Source organism: Amphiura filiformis, unplaced genomic scaffold (assembly GCF_039555335.1).
Source record: "Amphiura filiformis unplaced genomic scaffold, Afil_fr2py scaffold_597, whole genome shotgun sequence".
Taxonomy (NCBI): Eukaryota; Metazoa; Echinodermata; class Ophiuroidea; order Amphilepidida; family Amphiuridae; genus Amphiura; species Amphiura filiformis.
Genome location: NW_027306061.1, coordinates 186,178 through 204,848, shown reverse-complemented (window position 1 = coordinate 204,848; position 18,671 = coordinate 186,178). Strand labels below are relative to the sequence as shown.

General features: G+C 35.6%; 1 protein-coding gene across 1 annotated transcript in view; it reads right to left on the bottom strand.

The window, feature by feature from the left end:
• Nucleotides 1-18,671, bottom strand: part of LOC140145753 (nose resistant to fluoxetine protein 6-like) — a 70,576-nt gene that overhangs the window by 35,157 nt on the left and 16,748 nt on the right. Inside the window, exons 2-3 of the mRNA XM_072167430.1 lie at nucleotides 16,494-16,666; nucleotides 14,979-15,042 (exon numbers count right to left, since the gene is read on the bottom strand). Coding sequence (XP_072023531.1) covers nucleotides 14,979-15,042; nucleotides 16,494-16,666 — 237 coding nt within the window. The remainder of the gene's footprint in view (nucleotides 1-14,978; nucleotides 15,043-16,493; nucleotides 16,667-18,671) is intronic.

Genomic DNA, 18,671 nt, shown 5'->3' with positions numbered 1-18,671 from the left:
CCTGTCTGGTCAAGCGTTAATACGATGTCAGGTCAGTTACCGATTTAATGGCGGAACCCGTTTGTCCTGAACAATGAATAGCTTGTCGGCAAATCAAATCGGCACAAAGCAACTTTCCGCAAAACTAATGTTAAGGCCGGTTCAAAGTGTATATTCGAAGGCGAATATTCGGCTTCGAATACTTTTTGGTCGTCAAAATATATGCGGCTTCGAATATAAAACTATGAACCGGAGAAAGATATATTTCTACAGTTCACAGCGTTGCCCGACTGTTACCAAGTATTGCCCGTTGACCAAGGTAAGCAAAATTTAGAGAATTTCTTTAACGAAGTTAATAAAATCATAATACTATACCCACTTGAGATCGGTATCATCAAAGTAGTATTGCTCTCATTTCATGATTCATTGAGCAATCAATTTTGGCATTCGACCGGAATACGCGTCAAAAGATAAAAAGTCTCGTTCCGAACTTGTATAGGCTACATTGCTATAGGGCATAAGTGTGTTTTAATGCCTGATTCACAAATTATAGAAATAAACAATAATTTTTTTTTAAAAGAACACGCAATAGGGTACCAACGTTCGTGGTTTTGGTTGTTCTGCATAATTTATGAAGAGATTCATTGCAAAGCGCTATAGTTCCATTCCTACATGTTACTTATTTTGCATCCTTAATTATTAATTATAATTATGAATTTGACTGATAACGCATTTCATCTTTATTCCGCCCAAAATAACATCATTTATAGGTGCCAAAAAACGTCAAGAATTCCGCTATTGCGGAAAAGATGACAAAAATGGGTGAACCACCGTGGCAAACGCATTTTTATATCAATAACCAATAATTTACTTCCCCCCCCCCCCCCTCCCACAACCTCTGCCAGGGGCAGATGCATGGGGACCTGGATCTGGGGCCAAACATTATTTATGTCCGACAAACCGGGGTGGAGGCATCAATCTGAATTTTGAGTTCTCCATTGAGTCGATTTACATAGAGCTACGTTAATATGGAAACATTCACTTGTACATTTTGTAGGTTATGTTTGTAAGCCTAAATATCATATTATTTGCATTACTTACCATCACTACAGCATTGGAATGCTATTGCCTACCAGGCATTTTCCTTTTTCTGGACGTCTTTATATTATAGTCCCTTTCTTTTATATCATATAAAAATGGGTACGCTTGTACCGCACTATTGTCTGTCCAATTAACTTAGACACCCAGTTTTTGTTACTTATTTGAAAAAATATACACTTTCAAAGAAAGTCATGAAAGAAAAGTGTTAACATTCGCTGAGACCTAACGGGATTTTTGTGTTTCCAAAGCATTGAGTGAGAGTTTACCAGAAATTCTATTGAAATTGGAAGGTTTTTCTCAACACTTTAAAAATAATCCGGTAGAAGTTGTGTACCATTATTTTGGAAGGTCTCATTATACAGATTTGTAGGTATGGTGATTTTGGATAGTGAATGGATGAATAGTAAATTAATTATACTCCTCACCAAAAGCATTTTATAAAAATGAAAATATAATTCTGGTCATAAAATGCAGACAGTGTTTCTAATTCATGCGCGTATTTTTTTTTTTTTTGGGGGGGCTTTGGGGGCGCCAGCCCCCCGGGGTAAAAGCAGGGGGCGGCCAAAATGAAGGGGCGGCGGAAGAAGAAGGGGCGGCAAAAACAGGGGCGGCAAAAACGAAGGGGCGGCAAAAATAATTATTAAATAAAAGGGCGGAAAAATTTGATAAAGCATAAATATTTTTGAAAAAATGGTACTATACATCAAAATGTGCTGCTTTTAGGGCGCTAGCGCCTGAAACCATTTTTTCTTAATAATTTTACCCCTTTGGAGAAGAACCGCCTGAAACCCCCTTTTTTTTTTTTTTGCTCTTCACTTTTTCAAACGACCGAGAAAAAAAATGGGTCAATCTTTTCGGGCTGTTGAGGAAGGGGCGGCAAAATTGAATTTTCTTCAGCCCCCCGGGGTTGGGGCGGCCACGGTACGCCACTGTAATTGGCATATATTTATTCTTAGTGTATTAACCAGTGATCCCAGCTGTCCCTCAACCAATTACAACAATTCGGCGCGGTATTTGAATCTTCTTCTGTGCATGCTTTTGGCTTGGCACAATTCTAAGAAAATACAAATTGTATGAAATGTATGCCATATGAATGTTCTGATGTTATTGGTGAGGAGTATAATTCACAATACACTCCAGACGCATAGTAACTTGCCCTATCATTTGTTATAATGCACCAACTGTGACATCTTTTGAGTTATAGAGATTGTGCATGAAATTATTGATTGGCTCCAAACAAAGGATTTGAACCAGGGTCCTTCACCGAAATCATGGCACAGTGTAGTCCATTCAATCAAATAATTGTCATCAACCTATTTGATCGTAGTGTATTTGTTATGCGTGTGACGACCTCTCGCGGTAGATTGCAAACATGATTTTGTTGAATGCATTTGAGTAGACCGCCATTATTGTGAATTTGTAAAAGGATCAAAGAAAAACGGGCGGAATCACTGATCAATATGCATGATTACACTCCCTCATTTCAAATATATAGTTTTGGTTTCTCTTTTGTTCAGAAACCAAAAATCAAGGGATTAAAAAGTAGAGCTGATCTGATCTGCAATCATAACACTATTATGCTGGGAGGACACAGTATAGGGTATATAACCAGTAGTATACAATAGCCTATTGTGCTAACATAATTATTATCACGATTGATATCGGAAATCTATCCCGCGGACGACAGTTGATGCTCTCTGTCGAAGGTATAGGTGGCATATTACACTCACGAGTTCTAGGCCTAGAAATCATATACATGCGCGTATACTGAAGGATGGGGTGGGGTGGGGAAATTTGTTTGTTTGTATGAAACATAAACGATGCATGGAGATGATTTGATTATGAATTAGTTTATTATCCCCGGGAAGCACAACCCATACCTCTTTAAGAGGGGGCTCCCCTCCCTATATAACCACCTCTTTCCTAAATTACCCCTTTCCCCCTCCTCCTCCCTACATTCGATATCTTCATCTCGAGCTCTCCTCCCCTTCTCTTTCACTTCCAATGCTCTCTCTCATATGTTTCTCTCTCTCCCGGCCCATATCCCCCTTGCCCTTCCCCCCCCCCCCCCACACACACACACACACACCCCCCAATCTTCTCCCCTCTATCTTCTACTTTTTGCAGTAAAAATTGCTTCAGTAAAAGTCATTAGGTTATTAGAGGTCATATAATGGCCTTCCATCGATTCTGGTACATGGGATTAAAGCGCGCTTCAGACTCCGAGTATTGTACGTACAATATTGTATGTACAATATGTACGTTATTTAATCTATTGCCATTCTATTTCCAGTAATGTTTAAGTTCTAACGAATGTTTGATGACGAAAAATCGATAATATGTTACATACTATATCTAGCAGAAATATATTATCGATTTTACGTCATCAAACATTCGTTAGAACTTAAAAACATTACTGGAAATAGAATGGCAATAGATTAAATAACGTACATATTGTACATACAATATTGTACGTACAATAAAAAGTCTGTATACTGCTTTAGGACATGAATCGATTTTGTTTATAGCACCTATACAATTACAGTAGTGGCCCTTTTGTAATGTCGAATGCAAATATTTCGATGGTCTATATATTTTCACAGTGAAATCAGCTTAGGCTATTTCGTAGTCTCAAGCCAATGCTTTCAAACTAAATCAATGCTTTCAAATGTAGACTGTTTTGTTCGACTTCTCTGCTCGTGAATATTGCACTGCGAAATTTAAACATTTCTTTTGTATACTTAGATCAGGTAACTCGAAAATCCTGTAATTTTATTCGTCACACCACTTATAAGAAACTGAAACCAAAACCGAAACTACCTGTCACAAATGTTTAGTTTTAAACAAAAGGTAGAAACAAAGAGTTCGATATCTTGTGATTCAAGTGGTTAGGCAGGACAATAGGAAACCACGTGACCAAAACCAAAACCAAAACTATATATTTGAAATGAGGCACTGTTTAAACAATCCTTACTGTAAATAGATTATCCCATCAAAAGTTTCAAGTCATTAGGAATATTCGGCTGGACCCAGATATCTTGCTGTAAATTGGTCAAAATTGAATAAAAGTAGACAAAGGAAGAATATTTTTTTATCGCTTTACTAATAATTTCTGTTAGGTCTGACCGAGTTTAGCCACTTTTCTTTCATGACTTTTTGCCAAAGTGAAAACTTTTCGAAATATATCCTAAAAACCGGGTGTCTAAGTTATCTGGACAGACAATAGTGCCGTACTATTACGCTGACTTTCGTATTCGGCGAGGAGGACGATTTCGACCTCCTGGTTTGTTTACAAACAGAGAGGTAGACAAAAGACCGTTCCGCTTGTCCAAACACTCAAGTATCAGAAGGATGGTCCACAATAGCGTGATTCACGTAACATGAATAGGGATTAAAAAGCTGTCACGTAGAACCATAAAGCTATTCGCCACTTGCACAGTTCCGCCATTATGCACTATGTGCAGGAGAGCCTCGAACTGGCAGCATACATGAATGGGAATTGAACCAGTCATATAACATTCTGTGTAAGGTTACGTAATTCTTCCTTTCATGTATGCTGCCAGTTCGAGGCTCTCCCCGCATATAGTGCATAATGGCGGAACCGTGCAAGTGGCGAATTGTCCAATTTGTCATCAAGATTTCATATGGAAACAGTTCAGACCCAGTACACGATCATGTCAGAAATTAATATTTTGTTCTGGGTCTGATTATTCGGACTAGTACCGCACTAATAACATTTTATCAGCCATTTTGGAACTATCCAGGCGTATTTTGACAACTGTGCAGGTTAATTTTCATTGGGGATTTTTGAAATCATCGTTCGTCGAACGATATTCAGGTGACCTCGAGCCTTTCATATGAATCAATAGTATCGCGCTATCAGTTGCGCGATATTTAATCCGATTCAACTCGGCGTGTCATCATATTTTATTCGTTGCCGTATATATTTTGACGTCACAAAAAGTATTCGAAGCCGAATATTCGCCTTCGAATATTCACTATGAACCGACCCTGAAATTAGCAATAGGGTAAAACAATTTTGAATATATCGCCCTGCACTATACAAGCAGGTTACACTCATCACCTGTGCATGTCTACAATCATAGATTGAATACAATACCGTTCTTTTCAAAGATACTAATCTTACAGGTGCAAGTGCTCAGCATGATATGGTTAAATGCAGAGGTACCGCGTGAACGTATTAGTCCTTCTAGACGGACAATATCCACACCGACCGACGGACTATATCTAAGCCGGTAACAGACTTTAATCCACGTCGTCAAGCGTGGGTTGTCATGCTAACTGTTGGGTCCTTCTGGAAGGACTAGCACGTACTAGTGCAGCGCGGTATATTCAAAAATTGTTTTACCCTACTGCTATGGTACAGTAGTTAATCAGATTATTACATCACTTCGCCAGCGAATAACTTCGTAATTTTGTTTCCTACACAAATACACCCCACACAAGTGTTTCATAGCATAGGTCCTACAGCGATAATCTTTCTGGGTTTGGAATGTCTCCCTCTATATATAATATCCCAGGAACAACCCATGGCGCTGAGTTTATACTTACTGGTCGCTTAAGATCATTGCGATTTCAACTGCGAGACATGACTAGAAGCTTTTGTTATTGTAGGAAAGTGCTTTTACTTGATTGATTGCTAATCAATAACTCACAGCTTGGCGACTGATTGTAGATCACTATAAATCGGATGTACTGTTGACCCCGCAGTTACAGTTAAGAATAATAGACATACACCGGTTAGTCCATGCTAAGCCAAATAAAAAAAATCATTTGTTGTACGCCCACCTTCTTCCTCACTTTCTGGGATCAGTCTATATTTTTTCATTTTTCATTTTTCAATTTTCATATTACATTAAAAGGTTTCAATACATGAGTGAAATGTTAATGCGTATAAACAAGATTATTAGTCAGCATGAATCACTTGCTAGTGTTTTTGTAAGGGATCTTACCCCTCATTAATGATGGTTTCGTCGTTTTCATGGCATATGCTGAAATGCCCGAAAACTGCTAGCAATGTCAATTTTACATGAAAACTGCTTTATTTGGTCAATTCAGCAACAACAAAAAAAAATCAACAGCCCCCTCCCTCCTCACTTTTCCAACTGGGATGCGAAACGAATTAAAAAATTTATGTGGCCATATAGCCGGGTGCTATGTTGGTATGTTATCAGACCAAAAGGATGTATGCTACGTGTCGGATGTATGTACTGTACTTCTTTTGTCGTGTTACAATAATCGTGATAAAAAGTCCCGAACATTTCTTTTAAAATTAGAGATAACACGCATTCTGCTGTTTTGCTTTTTTGAACAAGAACTATTGTGTGAGCAAAATAACACGGACAGTTTTTTCTTTCGGGTGGTAGAATTGGTTGTAAATTGACAGATTTACCGAGGTTTTTTGTAATTTTTGTTTCCATAAAAATGTTACTAGAAAAATGCCAAAAATATCACATTTTTGGCCAGTAAATTTTAATTTTTTCTGCCTATAAATTAGTTTCGACTTTAAAGTAAACATATATATGGGACATATCATATTTCATTGAGGTGTTCTATGAATGCAACCTTCGCAAAGATCATGGTGCGTCACAACAAATTCCCAAAAATATGGCCACTTGCATGATTTATTTAGGTATTTACGTTTAAAACGATCCCTGCAGCATAGTCTTTACCCAAGACGAAAATTTAAAGTGTGCGCTGAATTTATGCGTGACCCTATCATAATTATAGGGTGCTTGCACGGAAGGTCATTCGTTCAAATCATCCTCCAGACACGCTCCAGAAGACATGCAAATGCATGGAGTACAATACCAATTGCCTGTTTAACTGGTATTGATCAAAGTAATTCTTTTGTACTCCATGCATTTGCATATATATCTTCTGGAGCGTGTCTGGATGATGATTTGAACTAATGACTTTTCGTGCAAGCACTCTATATTCGGGATCACAGCGGCCTTCGCCGTCCAGCCAAAGTGTTTTTAAAATGCATAAAAACAACTTGGTTTTAATGCTAATTATTGCATGTTCCAAGGAAGTCTGATTATCATTATAAAATAGCCGAGTGGGCGGGTTTTCGCTGAAATATTTTTTGTGTAAAAACTGCAGCATTCTATGTATAAAGGAATATATGAATATTAACTGCACAACATGTAGGACGATTCGTGATACCCAATTGTGGTACAGTTGTTGTTGTTTAGCAGGGGAGAATTTTATTTCAAGTTTATATACGTCAAGATATTTTTTGAATTTCCTGAAAATAAACGCTCAAAAATGATGAAAAATCTAATGTAATTTTTACATAGAACCCCGATAAAGATTACTGTGTCGTTTTTATGGTAATCTAATCTTCTATTTTCTAAAAAACATCTTGGGGGGTTCTATGTGAAAATCTTGAATAAACTGGGGGAAAACCCAACGTCTATACTCCGGGGACTATAGGCCTACAAGAAAATGGTAGATTCCCTATAGGCCTACATTGTACGGACCGATATATCAATACCATGATGCACGATGCAGTCAAAGTTGATATTATCTATTGTGCTCAGCACAATACACGTTGTATTCAGTATCGAAGTTACGTAATGTTACTATGTCAACGGGATCACGCGCTAGAGTAATGAACCACGATCGAAATGATCACCACATAAAGTATATGGCACTCGAAGGCATACCAAAGTAGCGTGATCCGGTAACCAAGAGAATTACGTAACCACTTCGATGCTGAATTACGTTGTACACGTTGTTGTATTTCTATTCTATACCCAGAAATGTTGGAGTTGCCTATAAGCTATATGTTTAAAATTCAATATGGCTACCAGCCACTCATGTGGTCCAATGGATTAGCGCGCTGGACTTGGAGATACTGTATGCAGCTGCGGCGTATGTTCGAGTCCCACCTCTGCAAAACTGAAATTCACTTTTTTTTTCACTTTCATATTTGGGAAATGGGACTGGGCGAATTTATGTGTGATTCGGGATCATATTCTTTAGGATAGGTGCTTTTAAATCGGAAAGATAATATGTGACTCCTCGCCACAACTGAGCCCGGATGTCGCCAATCATCATTTTTGAGATATTCAACCAAAATATTCTGCTTGAAATTAGCTTTAAAATGATGTATTTCATGTCTATAGTACTTGACATTTAAGTAGTGAAAATCAATAAAACAGTCAATAAATCCTTTCTTTCCTATTGTTTATTGTTAAGTTCGATGGAGCATATCTCAATAGTGGCACTGGCGACATCCGGGCTCAGTTGTGGCGAGGAGTCACATATGACAAGTTTTGAGTTGAAATGCCAATAGGCCATTTTTTCCCGGGAATTTTCTAAATCCGGGTGGTGTCGCGTAAGCCGGAAATTAATCTTTTCTAAAACAAGAGAGACTTGTGCCAGAGACTTGTGCCAGTTTAGGGAGTGTTCATAAATACTTTGGTGGGGAGGGATGGTTGGAAAAGTTGGAACCTCGGACGTCAAATTTTTGATCCCCTAAAAAAGGTGGATTTTTTATTCCCCCTTTTATGGTCTAAAATTTTTTGATCCCCCTTCATGTCCTAAAAAAGAAACCAAAATATACATCACTAACAGTAGCATAGATTTCTTTTTGGGGTTGGAGAAAATTTCTTAAAGTCTAGTGAATGCAGCACCTTTTGCCGACAAAATAAGTTTATGAGTACAAATGCGCGCGAAACGCAAAAAAATTGCTATATTGAAGCTAAACTGGTGAAATATAGTACAAAACCGGAATTAATTTGCGCGAAGCGCAAAAAATTGGCACTTTTTAGTTTAAAATTACCAAATATGGGGTTAATTTTGGTTAGAAACCCATATACAGGCCACAACATTGGGGGATGATTAAAATATTAGGAGGATTTATCCCCCATATCCCCGGGATCTACCCCTATGGTCATTAACTCATTAGCTACAAAAATAACACTAATAATAATAATAATAATAATAATATTAAATAAATATTAAAACTTTAAAACTTAATGTTATAAAGTTAAAATATTCCCACTTTTATGTTAAATCATTGGCCATTTATTTATATAGCCTATAGTATAAAGATACCACATAATCTACATTTTAATGTGAAAGTCTGAAAGACCATAGTTGAACCAGAGAAGGTGAGATTTTGAACATATATAGTTCAAAATTTAATAAAACAATATAAAATAATAACAATACTATTCAATGTTGCTACACTAAATATATGAAAATAAATAAAACGTATTACTAAAATGAAGCAACCTTCTCAGCAAACACAAAACATTTTCGAGATCATTCGCAAACGGTTAGAAAAGGTTGTCAGAAAATGTTTAAATGTCGGGTTATATAAAGGGTATACAGACGATATATAAAACGTTTTTCATAACATTCAAAAATATTCTAACATTATGTTATTTAAGTGTTGACAAAATATTTCACAAAAGAAATGTTTGGAATTTTTATTAAAAATAAAATTTTGAAAACATTTTAAAAATATTGTTGTTGTGTGTTTTCATAACAAAACATTTTAAAACGTTTTAATGACTTTTATATAATCCGACATTTAAAGGGGCATTTCGTGATCCACAGTTGCAAATGATGTTAGTAAAAATATGCCTGACGTTTCCTCTACTATTGGTAATCAACTTAGATCTGTTGATGGAAATGTGTTTGAAACTGTTTTTAATACTGTTTGCAATAATGATATTAATGTGAATAACAATATGTATGAAAATTGTTGTGTTAATTATACCTTTGTGTCACATAATGATATGTATAATTCTGATATGACCAATGTTCATGATAATGTTGCCTGTTCCATTATGTTTGATAATGATGTTGCAAATAATATGCCCGACGTTTCCTCTACTGCTGATGAAACTATTTTTAATTTTGCTTGCAATAATGATATATATGTTAATAACAATATGTGTGAAAATTGTTGTATTAATGATACCTTTGTGTCACATATTAATAAGTCTAACTCTGATATGACGAATGTTCATGAAAATGTTGCTTGTGTGTCTGAAAATGATGTTGAGAATGATGTCAGTAAGAAAATGCCCGATGTTTCATGCAATGTTAGTAATCACTTAAGATCTGTTGATGAAAGTGTATTTAATTCTGCTTGCATTAACGATACTCATGATAATAACAATTTGCATGACAGTTGTAGTGTAAGTGGTAATGATTTGTCTGATACAGATGAGAGCTCTGATTACGTGCAACTTCAAAATGGCAAAATACCTAATTTTAAGACCAAAGGTATTAAATTTGCTCATCTTAACATAAGAAGCCTTGTTGGTAAAATTGATGAGTTTAAGTATATGTGTGGTGATTCGTTTGACATCATTTGTGTGAATGAAACACTTTGTGATCACACAGTAAGTGATAACGAGGTTAATTTTGATGGTTTTAATATTCTCAGGAAAGATCGAAATAGGGGTGGCGGCGGTGTGGCAGTTTTAATTAATAATATGTTCGATTTCAGGAGAAGGGATGACCTATGTGATGATTCTCTTGAATGTATTTGGGTCGAAATTTCACCACCTTATACAAACACACTCCTTGTATGTGCTGTGTATAATCCTGATGGAAATGATAATGATTTTTCAAGTAAGTTGTGTACAATGTTGTCAAAAGCTGCAAATGAAGAGAAGGAATTAATTGTACTTGGCGACTTTAATTGTGATTTTTCTCCTCATGTCGACTGTAAGCAAGTTAGAGATTTAAAATTTGTGTGTGATTTGTATCAGTTGCAGCAATTGATAAATCTTCCAACTCGTGTGACATCTCACAGCAAGACGATTATTGATTTGTTTTTCACATCAAAAGATGAGCTTTTTACTGAAAGTGGTGTGATTCAAACATCGATTAGTGATCACTATTTAATCTATGCCATAAGAAAATCCAAGCCAAGTAAGGGTCAACATAAAACCATTGATTATCGTTGTTTTAAAAATTTTGATGATCAAAGTTTTATTAATCATCTCTCCGAACTGCCATGGAATGATATTGAAAAAATTGACAATGTTGATGATGCTGTAAATATGTGGAATTCGATGTTATTTGATGTTGTAAACTTTCATTTACCTAAAAAGACCAAGCGTGTTAAATCAACTCCATCGCCTTGGTTAGGTAGAGAAATAAAGCAGTGTATGCATCATAGGGATAGCCTCCATCGTATTGCAACTCGTTCTAATAGTGTAAATGATTGGAAAGCCTATAAACTTGTTCGTAATCAAGTTACTAGTATGATAAGATCAGCTAAATGTAATTATTATAAGGGTCTAATAGATGAGAGTTGTAATGATTCTGGTAAGCTCTGGCAAACACTAAAAAAAGTTATACCATCCAAAGTTTCCCCAACTCCATCAGCTGTTGGGTTTGGAGATAATGTAGTTACATCTGACATTGATATATCAAATGTGTTCAACAGCCATTTTGCAAGTGTTGCAACAAATCTACTTAATGAAAGTGATGAAAGAAATGTTAACAATGTTAATAATATTGATGATGTTAATGTGTTACATACATGTGAAGATCTTAATGATAAACCTGTTCTTAATATACCATGTATTCCATATGATTTTGTTGACAAAGAAATTCGCTCCATGAGCATTAAAAAGGCGGTAGGTCTGGATGATGTCAGTTGCAAGATCCTGAAACTGGTTCGTCCAGTCATTGTTAAAAGTTTAACTTATATAATGAATCTTTCTTTGTCAAAGGGGATATTTCCTACTTTGTGGAAAGAAGCCAAAGTGATCCCTTTGCATAAAGGAGGTGATCTTGATAACACCAATAATTACAGGCCAATTTCCATCCTACCTGTAATAAGTAAGATCATTGAAAGGGCTATGCATAATCATGTTTACTCTTTTTTAAATCGAAATGGTATCTTAAATGTTCATCAATCAGGTTTTCGTCCTGGTCATTCTACCGAGACTGCTCTTGTTGACATGGTTGACGATTGGCTGACGAGCATCAACAGCGGTGAATTGACTGGTGTTGCCTTTATCGACCTTAGAAAAGCGTTCGACACCGTAAATCATGATATTTTGCTTAGAAAGCTCTATTATATTGGGGCATCTGAAGATACAGTTAAATGGTTTGCATCGTATTTATCTTGTAGAAAGCAAAGAGTTACTTTTAAGGGTATTGTCTCTGATTCTCTTGAAATAAAAGTTGGTGTTCCGCAGGGCAGTATATTGGGCCCATTATTATTTTTGATTTTTATCAATGATATGCCAAATGTAATATCACATGGGAAAATATCTATGTACGCAGACGATACCACTCTGTCTGTCAGTGGTACTGATACTGATATTATTTCTAAAAAGCTCACTGACGATCTTTCTGCAATTAAGGCATGGTTAAATGTAAACAAATTGTTTCTTAATACTGATAAGACAAATGTTATGCTCATTGGTAGTGAGCCTAAGTTACGCAATGATAAATGCTCTGCTTTTTCAGTTTCCATTGATGATTGTCAACTTGTAAGAGTTCATAGTGCCAAATGTCTTGGTGTAAAGATAGATTCTAAATTACTTTGGCACGATCATGTTAATTCAGTCATACAGAAATTATTTTGTAAAATAGGACTCTTGAGACGTCTAAAACATTTCTTGACGTTCGCACTCTTAATGTTTTATATAAGGCTCTTATCCAACCGCAATTCGACTATTGCAGTGTAGTTTGGTTTGGTCGCTTCAATGAAGATGTACGTAAATTATGTGTTTTACAAAAGCGATGTGCTAGAATAATATTGCGTGCCAACTACCTTACGTCTTCTGATATAATGTTTCCTATATTAGGATGGGAATCACTTCCAAATCGTGCAATGTATTTCAAATCACTGTTAATGTTTAAATGTCTTAACGATATATCACCACAGTACCTTATCAACAGGTTTTCTTATGTACATGAAAAACATAATGTGAACACCAGACAAGCTGCGTCCAATTTATTGGCTCTACCGCCTTGCACAAATGGTTATGACACTGGGTACTTTAAATCATCTTTTTCATACAGTGGGGTTGAGGTTTGGAATAAACTGAGTAATGATGTAAGAAGTTCTATAAATGTGCAGACTTTCAAGCAAAGGTTCAAGTCTTAAAAAAATTGAGCATGTACTTGTTAATGATGTATTTCTTTCTACTTTGAAAATTGTATATATTTCTGTATTTTAATTTTGTATCTAATAGTTGTATATTTTATATAAATTGCATGTTGAAGATTGTTGCCTTTTAATGTTATGTAAATGTATTGCAGGGCCCCATGTAAGACCAGCTATCGGCTGAATTGGGCTACCCTGGATAAATATGAATAAAATAAATAAATAAATAAAATCTCCCCCACTTTTTTCAAAAAAAAGTTGAGACTTTTACATAATGTTTATGTACAAAAAAATTCTTGCAGATTAATTCGTTTAGCAAAGATATGAATATTTCATTCTGGTATACCAGAACGAAATTACAACACAGTCTATGGAGCAGTATAATCATGCATAACTCGCAAACGCAAAATTGGATTCAACTGAAATTTTGGGAATAAGCTTTTTTCGTGGATATCTATACTGAAAATTGTCATAAAAAGGGGATCATCAGTGCTATGATCACGAAATACTCCTTTAATGTTATTAAAAGGTTTTTACCAAAACCAAAACCAAAACCCAAAATACAACCTGCTTCCAACGTTTTAAAAATTAATGTTTTGTGTTCGCTGGGTTAGGGCCTACTACAAACATGTATTTGTATAAATTGGAAAACACTTCAGATTTATTGTCCTGCTTTTTTTTAACCAAAAAAATAATAATAATGATAATAATAATTTCATTGTAGGCTGAAAAAGTTTCTCTCTCAGCCTATACCAACCGCGTGCAGTTAGACCTATATGGCGTTTTAATTGAATTTAGGGCCTACAAATATCGCAAAGCGCATTTTAATATAACATTTTTCTGCTAAATTGGATTGGTAGGCTATTGTTTTGTTAAAATAATTACACAAAAACAAATGATACGAGAAGCAATATTGTATAAATAAAGACAAAATGACAATCGTTTTCAACTGAGTGTTTTTAAGTTATTTGACAAGTTTATAATATTCATCATGTTCATGCTGTTTGTGTGGCCTGTAAGATGTTGCGAAATGATATATAGGCCTAGGCCTATATTTAACATGTTAAATTAGGCCTATGATAAAAAATGTTTATAATTTCTTTATTAAATTTAAAACAAAATCCTATACATTATAGTTTATAATATTATCATCGTTTAATTATAATTATTATTTCGTTGTTATTTTTTAAATCGTAATCATAAAGAATAAATTAAGTCATGACATCCTGCTGCTGAATCATACTATCAGATATCTGACTTTTGCAGTTCTGAGTTTGATCATGCTAATTATCGATTATCATGTCATCATTTTTGAGAGCTATTCAGCTATGATAGGCCTACATGTATGTTTCCAGTGCATGACAATCGTCGAACGATTTTACTTTGTATGAACTTTGAACTTTATTAAATCCTATGGTACCGGTATCTGATTTGTTGAGCCAGTCCCATAATCGTTGCTATGCATTGTTATAATGCAGGCAGACGCAAAACTGCTGATAGCCTATAATGCTGGCAACGTCGAATTTGCGACGGCGTTTTACAATATACTTTAATACAATCACCACCATGCGTACACATTCTCAGAATCACGTATTGACTTTATCCCTTTTTACATCAAGCGCACGTCCTTTTCAGGTTGGATAGTAGCTGGATTTTGATTGGTTCACATGCCATGAGGTCATCGCGAGATGGCGTGTTTCTCACAAGAAGCCTAAAAAGTTTATTACGGGACGCTAAAGACGTGCCCACCCAACACGCAAACTCATATTATTTTTACCTGATAAAATCAATTGGTTAACCACATCGGCACTGCAACTGTTAGGAACGCAAACACCTATTTCCTTTTCATGAAGAAAAAAGATAGCAAAGAAATAAAAATATATTCATATAGCATGGTACATGGTGCTTGTCGTTTGGCAGCAATTAACCAACAGCAACTGTAACATTATGTTAATATGTGCATGTAGTGTGATGCATGGTTAGTCATAATAAGGGTCGGCAAAGAACAAAGGTTAAAATGCAGGGCCTGCATTATGATCATGATGATTTCACACCACCAAATAGTACAATAATATTTGAAGAGCTTTTTTGCAAAACCCCTTACATAAACTTTTGACTTTTTGAGAAAAACAGCTTTTTTTAATTGTGCAAGTATTACTTGTTCGATTTGATTCAATTTGGGTTTGGATAAAGTGTACATGAATAGAAACTAAAAGAACTGGGCCATATGGAAGAACAGGGAATACTTAAATTTTCCCCTGAATATGGACCCAGTATAAAGAAGAAATAAACAAACAAACAAACAAATAGGTTTGGTACTATTTTCAAGCCTTCCTATTTATTTTATTATTTCTTTTATATCACGCCTTTTGTGGATGTAAGGGGTTTTGTAACAAAATACATTTACTCCTTTTCTAGAAACCACCTTTGCAATAAAGTTTGAGCCCATTTGTTTGCACTACTTTATGTAACTTGACTAATGCTTTCAAAATCAAAAAGAAAAATTGAAATATCTCATTTACTTTTTTAATTATGAATTTTTAATTAAATTCGGGAAAATCGCATTTTTTGAGTATTTCCGAAGCTACACGTACCTTTTGTTAATTAAAATGATTTTTTCAAACATGATGGTTTTAATAGGTAAAGAACATTCCAGGCTACTATTATATTAAAACAAAACAATTCTATATTCATTTAAAGTTCAGATTTCCCAAACGGGAAATATACGATATCTCCGGAAGGGAAGGTGATATGAAGGTCAAACAACCACCAAAATGTGTATTTTTACCCACTCTATAATATCATGCCAATAACTCAATTTCAGCCAAAAGTGGATGTAAGGGCTTTTGAAACAGAGCTCTTCATTTGTTATTATTTATTATTTATATAATTGGTTGTGCGCCCTTAATTTTAATTCTCAGATAAAATCATTTACGAACTTAAAGCACTAAACAACCCAATGACCCCCTTTTTTGTTTACTGAACTACCTCTCACCCAATGGCCCCCTTTTTGTATTCATGTCACCTTTTTGAAGGCAATATGCGGGGTAATATGATTTTGCTGCAACTTTCAAATCTTGGGTTGCGGTTTTTTAAATGTACGCTGCGACATCAATATTGGGACCATTGCAACAAATGAAATGTCATAATGCGCAGAAATAAATTCTGCTCCGAATGAATGTCCCAACTTTGGCACAAGATAAACCGTTTTTGAGTAATGGTCTGTCTTTCATTAGGGGGTAGTTACTTTTTGGTATATGTTATTATTCAAAATGTAGGTCTCATTACTTACAGGTAGCAGCGTCCCCGACTTATTAACTGCAGTTGACATTGTCAAGCAGTAGCGTCCATTAAAATCACGCTGCGTGAGGGAGGCTTTTATGTCCCGACATAGGTCGTATCTTCCTATCCAGCGAATATTTCCTTGCAAAATTCCAGGTGGGGGTTTGCCGGATGCATCCAACACTATGGAGAAATAGGAAGAAGAATTTGTTTATATAGTTTTTAATTTCAGTCGAGAATTATGAGGACTAGCATCATTACTTATAAGGATTAGTTCTGGAGCTTTCAGCTCTTTAATACTTGTAATAAGCCGAGTGGATTTACATATCAAGTTCAAGTTCAAGTTCAAGTTTATTTCACCATCATCATAATATTATTATATACAATAACAAAATATCAAGAAAAGGATGGTAGGACAATCACAAGAGCAAATCTCGTAAGACATGATTGCCCTCAGTGCAGAAACAAAAGACGCCTACAGACAACAGACAAGGACGGGGTGCAAACGCAGACTGACAGGACTAGTGCGGACAGACAATGACGTTGGCAATGGCAATAGCATATAAACAAAAGTCAATTGAAAAAAAAAATGCATTAACTTTATACAGTACAAAATACAATATATGATACAGGGTATTTATGAAGCAATACATTTATGAGTATAAAGAAATCAGATAATCTTTATAGCTGCGTTTGAATGAATTAGGAGACAAGGCGATTTTGATATCATCGGGGATAGAATTCCAGAGCAATGGGCCCTGCCTTCTAATGGTATTTCTGGCCAAATCATAATTGAATATTGCAGGGCGAAACAAATTGGATGAGCGTGTTGAATAACTGTGGATGGCCATATTTTTAACAAAATAATTGGCAAAATTACAAGGCATATTGTTAATACTGAAATTATACTTAATAAATCTTTGATAAGTTTATGAATATCAAAAATATTCAAAGTATTTAGCTGACAAAATAAAGGTGATGTATGGGCCAGCCAGCTGGAATTGGTACATAACCATGATAACCTGATAATTCTCTTTTGTTTCACAAAAATAGAATTCAAATTACAATTGTTAGGATCTGCCCAAATTATATTACAGTAGTGTAGATGAGGTAGAACTAATGTATTGTACAAGGTAAATAACGTATCACACGAAAGAATGTGCTTTAGACGAAATAAGATTCCACTATATCTTGAAACAATATTGGTAACATAAGAGGTATGATCATACCATGTCAGAGATTCATCAAGAATAACACCCACAAATTTAGTACGAGTTACTTTAATAAGTTCATTGCCATCTATAAATATATGCGTATTGTGGTATGTGCGATTGCTATGACGGTTTTTAAACATAATATAATTCGTTTTTTGAACATTAAGGGACAACTTATTGGCTTTGAACCATACAGAAATATTAATTAATTGATTATTAACAGAACAAATAAGTTCATCAAGGTTCGGATTGGACATAATAGCATTTGTATCATCTGCATAAATAAAAAGGACAAATCTTTCGAAGAATAAACAATATCATTAAGGAAAATAATAAAAGAAGGGGACCCAATACTGAACCTTGGGGAACACCACATTGAACTGTACTTAAAGAAGATTTACAATTATTAAACACAACAAATTGTTTTCTATTGGTAAGATAGCTCCTGAACCACTCCAAAGCCTTTCCACGTACTCCATAATGGTGAAGTTTCTCAATGAGAATATCATGATTGATCGTATCGAAAGCCTTGGAGAGGTCCAGGAATATACCCAATGTATGGTGACCTTTATCAAGGTTAGAAACAATCATATTGTCACAAACCCCTCACGGAAATATCCTGCGCCTCCTCGAGCCACTTCCGGTCCTGCCGTGACTCGAACCCACGACCCTGGGTTTAAGAGGCGAGCGCGCTAGCGTATAGACCAAAAGAGGACTTCCCGTCAGGTCTATAACACTAACGCACTTATACCTCCGTGACATGCTCCCCCTCCTCGTAAGGCGCGTCCTCGCGCCTTACTTCCTCTGTTTAAACTGGTCGTCCTTGATACAAGGCATACTCGGCCAGACTGGTCGTCCTTGATACAAGGCATACTCGGCCAGCCATTTTTGTGAACGCCTAACCCTTTCCGATTCCGATGGGTGATCCCCTGGTGTTAAGAAACACCAGGGACCACCGCTGCCACCATTTTGTC